Source organism: Canis lupus, chromosome 13, assembly GCF_011100685.1.
Source record: "Canis lupus familiaris isolate Mischka breed German Shepherd chromosome 13, alternate assembly UU_Cfam_GSD_1.0, whole genome shotgun sequence".
NCBI classification, from domain to species: Eukaryota; Metazoa; Chordata; class Mammalia; order Carnivora; family Canidae; genus Canis; species Canis lupus.
This window is the reverse complement of record NC_049234.1, coordinates 44,044,340-44,051,985: the sequence shown is the minus strand read 5'-3', so window position 1 is coordinate 44,051,985 and position 7,646 is coordinate 44,044,340. Positions and strand designations below refer to the sequence as shown.

The following is a 7,646-nucleotide window of genomic DNA, read 5'->3' as shown; positions in this document are numbered from 1 at the left end:
GATGGTGACCCCTCGATCGTGTCCCGGCGGGAAGCCTCCAGGGACGGGGGCCACTTTGAGAGCACTTAGGAACGTCTAGCAACTTTCAGGTACATCATTTCGAGCAAGGTGAGGGAGAGAGGTGGAGAAGGAAGGGATTTTTTTTTTTTCCCCAGGCACTGGAGGGAGCATGAGGGTGGGGGTGGGGGGACTGGGAGGTGTCCAGAAGAAGGAAGTGGGGACAGAGGTCCTTGACCAGAGATACGTCAGCGTCTCCATTGTTCAGGCTACCATGGCCTCTAAAATCAAAGCTATTTAATAAGGTTTGCCCAATCCTGTGGCTGTGACCCCCCGCACAGCCCAGGGGGACATATGGTGACCTCATCTTGTGCCTGGTGGTAGACGTAGGCTTTCTAGTTTCTTATTTTAGCAAAGGTCAAGATAGCAGAATTCAAAACGTCCTATTTTTCTCAGAGAAGCTTTACCTCCAAACTATAAGCATCCAATTCCTAGACTTTTAAGGCAAGATAAAAAAATAATAAAAGTAATTACCTCCATCTTTTTCAAGGAGAATGATCTAAACAGATGAATAAAAAAATTATTTTAATAAGGAACATAGATCATAGATACTTCCTTTCGAATTGAGCATTTCATCCTTAAAAGCTTTTTAAAGAGCTTTGACAGCAGCGTGATTCCTTCCTGTTGGGCGTCAGCCGAGTCTCCCTTCCAGTGTGTAAAATGCACAGTGGCTCCTGGGTGGTCACTGGGATGGTGACATCCCGTTATTTCTGGGCATTTCACGCTGGCGAAGCATCTTCCCCCGCCAAGGACTAGTCGGTTTCAAAGTGGATCCCTTCGTCCCCCAGAGGCTGGAGAGTTTCTTGACCAGAGAACTGTGATTGTGCAACTGAAAAACCCTAGATGACAATTTGGTCCCCATAACCTACTAATTTCTTACGAAGCCATTGAGGTCATTTCCGCAGAAGCACAGTCTTTGTTCTTACTCAAGCATATTGTCTGGAGCCATAACCATTTATTCGGGGTTCTGTCTTCTAGAAAGAGGATCTCGGAGCTCTCTCCCCTTGGGGTCATCAGCGGGAATCGGGCCTTCTCTTTCCAGTTAAGACCGCAACGTCTGGCAGCTGATGTCACGGCACCCACCGAGCCCGGCAGGGCCTCGGGGGCGGCGGGGTCACCAGGCCATGCGGTCCCCCTTAGTTTTACCTCAGTCCTTATTTAGCATCCGGGGCTCGGGTCCTGAACACCTCGCCTCCCTCACTGCTTGGTCGTTTGAGGGTTTCCCTTAACCTTGCCAGGGAACACGTGCAATTCTTAGCGACTCGGGCTGAAAAAGAATAAGGAGGCTTTCACGACGTGAAAGGGGTGACTCTCACCTGCGGCGGGGGGGACGGGGGGACGCGGGGAGAGGCGGTGCAGGGCGCTGAGGGCGTCGGGACCACGGGGCTGCCCCGCGGGCGGGAGAGGGCGGAGCCGCCGCGACGGTGCCCCGAGGTGCCCACGCGGCCGCGGCTGCCGGAGCTGTCGGAGGGCCCAGGGACGTGTCACCGTCGTCGTCACGGGGGCCGTCCTGCTGGGAGCGTTCCTTCGTAACGGAAGCCTGGCCTCAGGTTGCGGGGGCGGCGCGTGCGCGTGCGCCGAAGCCTCCGCCTCACACCGTGGGACGCGGCGCCCGGGCCCGCCGCCCTGAGGTGCTCCCCGCGAGGCCACCTGACCAGGCTGCGGCGGCCTCGGGGGCGGCGCGGTGCCCCCGCGCGAAGGAAGGGCAACTTGTTTTCCAGGCCGAAGTGCTCGCCGCCGCCTTCGCCGTGGTCCCCCGGCCGGATCCTAGCGTCCGTCGCACATCCGCCTGCGAGTCTGACAGCAGCTTGGGGTCCCTCAGGGACGCAGCGGAGGGGTGCGGCCGGGTGACGGCCTGCAGGCGCCCCCGCGAGGCCGGGCCCCCACCGGCCCCCACCGGCCCCCACCGGGCCCCGCGGCCTGCACGGCGCCTTCCGCCGCGGCCTAGGCTCCCCTTCGCCCCCTTCTTCCTGGAAACCTGGACCTTGTCAATGGCTTTGTGGTGGTTTTTTTTTTTTTTCTTTTGAGATCCTGGCAATTGGGGTGTTTTTGGCAGCACGAGAGCGTCACAGTTTCCCAGGAGGCGGAGGCCCGCCCGGGGCGCGGGGGCGGGGGGCGGCCGCTGCTGCTTCTCACTCTGGTTTTAAAAAGTCCAGGAAGAGGCTCCGGGGCGGGTGGGAAGGGCGGCCCAGGGGTGCGCGCCTCGGCTGTCCCGCGGCGCCCGGGTCGGCGGGGACATGGCGGCGACGGCTCTACGGGCGCCGGGCCGGACCGCGGCAGACGGGGAAACACGGAGTGTGCGTGTGCGTGCGTGCGTGTGTGCGTGTGCGTGCGCGCGTCTTGTTGCCGGAAGTACACGTGGTGCGGGGACACAATGGACAGCGAGACCTCACCCGGGCGGGCGGCCGAACGTCTTACCTCGGGAGGCAGCGGCGCGGCGGCGGCGGCGGCCGTGGGTCGGGGCAAGGCGCGGGCGCGCGTGACCCGGGCCGCCGGGCCGCCCCTCAGTGGACATAGTAAAGCCAGTAGACGACGTTAAAGAGGGAGAAGGTGATGGGGAAGAACATTCGGGACCACTTGTCTATGGAGTTCACGTCCGTCAGGTCGGGGATCTTGACCTTGAGCTGCGACGCCCGCCGCCGGATGCGGCCCTTGCCGTGCGCGCCCAGCCGGTCGGGGGCGCGGCCGTAGGCGTCGCGGCTGCTGAGCGGCCGGCGGAACTGGACGCTGGCGCTGTCGAAGGCGAACACGCCGGCCGCCTGGGGCTCGCTGGCGCCCGTCAGCACCTCGGAGCCGCTCGCCTCGGTCCGCAGCTCCAGGGCGCTCAGCAGGATGTTGCCGTGCGCGTCCACCTGAGGGAGAGGGACACGTCAGGCCGCCGCCCCGACCCGCTGCCGGACTCCACCTGGCCTCGCGGCCCGTCCCCATCCGCCCGCCTCCCACCGCGGCCCGTCCCCCGTCTGCCCGTCTGACCGCTTCCCGCTGCGGCCTGTCTGACCACCTCCTGCCGCGGCCTCTCTGACTCATCACCCACCTTGGTCGGTCCGTCTAATCCATCACGGTCTACAGCTGCCTGTCCGTCCGTCTGTCCGTCCAAGCCATCACGGTCTACAGCTGCCTGTCCGTCCGTCCATCCGTCCAAGCCATCACCTGGCTACCCTCCACCTATTTAATCCATCACCTGTTCGTCTAATGCCTCTGTCGCGGCCGCCTACACCCGTCTGTCTGTCCACCACTTACCAGTCGGCCGTGTCTCCCAGCACCTACCGCCTCCCCAGCGGCTGCCTAGCCCCCCCGTCTGATCTCCTATCACCCGCACATGGTTCTAGGTGTGTCTACTCATGTAAACAGATCACTTCTAAATAGGGCACTGGTGCTTGTTACAAAAGTGGCACATGGAAGGATGGAGAACTACAAACAGCAAACAAAAAATAAGAGAAATTTATAATTTCACCTTCAGAGTTCATTACTTTTGAAAAAAAATTTTAAGATTTTATTTATTGTGAGAAACTCGGAGAGAGGCAGAGACACAGGCAGGGGGGAGGCAGGCTCCACGTAGGGAGCCCGACGTGGGACTGGATCCCGGGACCCCGGGTCACGCCCTGGGCCAAGGCAGCCGCCCCACTGCCGACCCCCGGGCGCCCCCGGGGTTCCACCCTTTCCGTGTCCTGCGCCCTCCGGTTCGCACACACTTCCAAGCACAGGCTCACCGGGAACCCGGGGCCGTGCCATCGGCTCAGTTAACAGGGTGCCCGGCCCTGTTCCCACTGACGCCGCCCCGCCCCGTGACTGCTGGCAGGGACGCCACTGCTTGGGTTCCACTGCTGCGGGGGCGGGGGCCGCCCGGTGACCGCTGGGGACCGCCCGGTGACAACTGAGGGCCGCCCGGTGCCCGCCAGTGGGGCCGCCGTCACCTGGGTCCCGCTGCTGCCGGGGGCCGAGGCCCACTCGCTTCGCCGCGCGGCATGAACAGGCCCGCGGGGGCCGCTCCCGAGGACCCCGCGCCCCCCAGGCCACCCTGCCTGCAGTAGGGTCAGGGGTCAAGCGGGGTGACCTTCGCGTGTGCACCCCTACTCCCGGCTGCGCCCCAGCCCGGGCCGACCGCAGACCTCCCGGGGGTCATCCCCGCTGCGCCCACCTGCGCTTGGAACTCGGCACGGGCATGAAGTCCTCGCGGGCCAGCGCCGAGAGCAGCTCCGTGGAGCGCGCCCCTCCCGCCCCGCGCCCCGGCCTCAGGCTCCCGCCGCTGCTGTGCCCGGATCGCGCCCGGGGCACCTGGGGCCCAGGCTTTCGTGCTCCCGCCCCCCCCCCCCCCCCCCCGAGAAAGAACCACCTCGCAGGCTTTGGCTCCCCCCGCAGAAGGAAGCTGCTGACCCTCGGCTTAGAGGCGGCTGGAGAGCCGGGGGACCGGGCCGGGGGCTCCCCTGCCACCCGCAAGCGCTGGCTCCAGCCGGGGCACCCGCGGAGCGCCCGCTGTCGCCTCCCCTGCACGCCTACCTGCCTCTTTATTCAGGAATTAATATGCAGGGACGCTGGGGTTCCTGGGTCTTACTACACGACTGAGCCCCGGTGCTGCTTCTAGCGACACTGAAATAGCTGACGTCACCCTGGGTCAGCAGGTAGGGAAACAGAGGCCCCCAGAGCTTAAGCAAGTGGCCTGCGTGCCAGTGAACCAAGTGCTCGGCTTGGGGTCACCAGCAGGACGTTCTTTGCCTTCAGTATAACTTCCCTCCTGTTTGCACGTTAAGGTACTTCCTTTGAGGCTCAGCTGAAGTCCTCCTTCCTGCGTCAACCTGTGTACCTGCCCTGATTCTGGCGACTTCAAACACCAGCTCCTGGGCAGCCCGGGTGGGTGGCTCAGCAGTTTAGGGCTGCCTTCCTCCCCGGGCCTGATCCTGGGGTCCCGGGATCGAGTCCCACGTCGGGGTCCCTGCTTCTCTGCCTGTGTTTCTGCCTCTCTCTCTCTAGGTCTCATGAATGAGTAAATAAAATCTTAAAAAAAAAAAACAACAACAAAACAAAACTTCCTGTCTCTCAGCAAACGATACTGAGTGCTTACTATGTGCCAGGCACGGTGCTAGGTCTCCAGGTGTGCGTGTGTGCACATGAATGAAAAGTCACGCCTATGAAAGTGGATGGCTGGGTTGAAGTGACCAGGCGCACAGTGCTGAAAGCTCTGGAAAGGGGACAAGGTCCTTAGAAGATAATCGTGGTGCACGTAATTCGGCTTGACACTGTGACGCTTCAGCCAAGAGAGTCCTGGAGCATGGATTTTGTCCCTGAGATAATAATCTCGGAGATACAGGAGTCAGATGTAATCTTGGGAATGACAAGAGTTTTTAACCAATGTTAAGCCCACGGCGTGGACCATGACGAGGGGCTCGTGGGAGTCTGGGGGTCAAGGAAGGCTTCCTGAAGGAGGTGCGGCTGGTCCCGGGCCTTGAGGGATGGGCGCAAGAACAGCAGATTGCCAGCTGAAACCTGGGTTGCATCCTGGCTTTGTTATTAAGCCTATTACTTCGTCTATAAATAAAAGGTTTTCACTAAGTAATCTGGAGGGTTTGTGCCCAACTTTTGAGTCTTTATTGTGAATAATATTCTAGGCAGAGGACACAGCATACTAAAAACCAAACCAAAAACAAAACAAAACAAAACAAAAACCCTCCAAAGACCTTGTATAATTGCTTCCCTTGATCTGGACCGTATGCATCATTAAGTCACATTATTACGGAATCTCCCTAAATAAACAAGTTACTGGAATTGAGGGGCAGCCAGGGAAGCACAGGGTGCCCCTCACGGCACAGGAGTCACGCAAAGCTAACATTTTACTGAGCTGTGCCGGGTAACTGCGGTACAGGCTCGCAGGCATCTGTAAATCGCGTGGGTCTGAGTCCGTGCCAGGCCGCCGGAGTGTTTCGGCCCCTCGCGGCCTGGCCTGGAGGCCGTGCAGTCGGGCCTGCGGGCACGCGTGCAGGGCGCCGCTTCACGGTGCAGCTGGACCCGCGCCAGGCTCCCCGTCGGGGAAATGCGGGTGCAAGCGAGAGCTAGGCCCTGCCTCCGTGTCTCCCACGCAGTCCACAGCTTCTCCTAAAAGCGGCGGAGATCGCGGGTGCGTGCGCGTGACGCCGTGCTCGTGCCCCCGCCAGCCTTCCGCAGCCTCGTGCCCCCCCAGCCTTCCGCAGCCTCGGGCACCCCCAGCTTTCCGCAGCCTCCACAGCAGTGTCGCCGGGGACAATGGCGGGTTCCTGCCTGGCCCCGCCCTCGCCCCCCGCCTCGAGATCCTTGCATCGCCGTGGGCACAGCCTCCAGCTCAGCCGCAAGCGCCCCGGGGTCCTTGCATCCCCGTGGGCACAGCCTCCCCAAACCCACATGCACCGGCACGGCCCCGTTGTCTTCTCACCCCTGGGGGTGGGGGGAGGCACGCGGTGGCCCGGGTGGCCCAGCTCACGTCTGCCCTGCCGGGGGCGGCCGAGGCCGCCGTCCCCCACCTTCCAGCAGCAGAGGGGAGGCAGCTGCACGCCCGGCGCGGGATTGCAGGGGCACGTGCACCCCGAGCCTTCCTCCGGCCGCGCTGGGCTCGCTGGGCACCTGGCTGCTCGCTGCCGGACTCCCGTTGCCACGGAGGGCGGGACTGGCCACGCCGTCCCAGTCCCCGGGAGAGACAGGAGGGGACCAGCACTGATCCCCCTCGTGCACCCCCACTGCGCCCCCCTTTCCCCCCGGGCCTGCCTGGGAGGAGGACGGGCCACTGGCTCCGCGGCGTCTGCAGCTGCTTCCCTCCCCGGCTGCTTACAGCGAAGGCGCAGGCCGAGGGATGCACCTGTCGACCCTGCTCGTGCTCAGGAGCGAGGCCACCGGCCCTTCGGGGCTTCCAGGGCTGGGGGGCCACATCGGTCGCAACCGGGGGGCAAATGACTACACTGTATTAACTACACAGTCCTCAAACCAACATAACTGATTTTTTTGTTTTTAAGTGTAGAGCATCACTGAACCTAAACTTGGTGCGAATGAATACACTCGTTAGGACGACTTCCCGAGGGCGGACGGAGAACCTTCCCTTCCCCTTCAGCCGCAGGATCAGAACGCAAGCCTGGGCCACTAGGAGCAGGAGCCGGGACTGAGGCTTCGGATCTGCCCCCAGGACCCACTGACTGTTCATCCTCGCCTCACTCCCTCTTAGGGACGTGCACTTTATGCACTACGGGAGGCAATTTCAGGTGTACCACGGATAAACATTTAAAATGCTAATCATTCATTCATCCCTCATTCATTTTTTCAGTGTTTACTGAGTGCTCACCATGTGTCAGGCGCTATTCCAGACACTGATGCAGAGATTGGCCCCTTCCTAAGTAAGAGGACATCCCGTCCCACATTTTAGAAATTTAGATCTCAAGTAATCAAGCCCCTTAATGTCACACTCTCCTGCACACGTCCTGGGACGCCCTTCACCTCTGATTGGTTCTAACTAGTTTCCTCAGACGAGTACTTGTGATCTGTTTCAAACTTCGGTTATTAATTTTTTTCCAACAGACTTTCTGAATTTGCTCCTTTGTGAACACGAGATCCGCTCTCTGCCCGCAAAACCTTTC

The 7,646-nt window shown here is 61.4% G+C and overlaps 1 protein-coding gene and 1 long non-coding RNA gene across 6 annotated transcripts in view; both read right to left on the bottom strand.

Moving 5' to 3' along the window:
- Positions 1-565: 565 nt before the first annotated feature.
- On the bottom strand, positions 566-2,187 carry LOC111098610. Of its 2 annotated transcripts, none has more exons than XR_005369004.1 (2): positions 2,042-2,187; positions 566-1,324 (listed from the first exon to the last, which is right to left on the bottom strand). It is a non-coding gene; the product is annotated as an uncharacterized LOC111098610 (long non-coding RNA). The 2 variants fall into 2 exon arrangements; XR_005369003.1 differs by lacking the exon at positions 2,042-2,187 and adding an exon at positions 1,500-1,945.
- Positions 2,188-2,231: 44 nt separating this feature from the next.
- Positions 2,232-7,646, bottom strand: part of GABRB1 (gamma-aminobutyric acid type A receptor subunit beta1) — a 358,276-nt gene continuing 352,861 nt past the window's right edge. Inside the window, exon 8 of one of the 4 annotated variants that reach the window (XM_038556012.1) lies at positions 2,232-2,909. In XM_038556012.1, coding sequence (XP_038411940.1) covers positions 2,562-2,909 — 348 coding nt within the window. In that variant the 3' untranslated portion in view covers positions 2,232-2,561. The remainder of the gene's footprint in view (positions 2,910-7,646) is intronic. The other 3 variants (XM_038556014.1, XM_038556013.1, XM_038556011.1) reach the window with 3 other exon arrangements.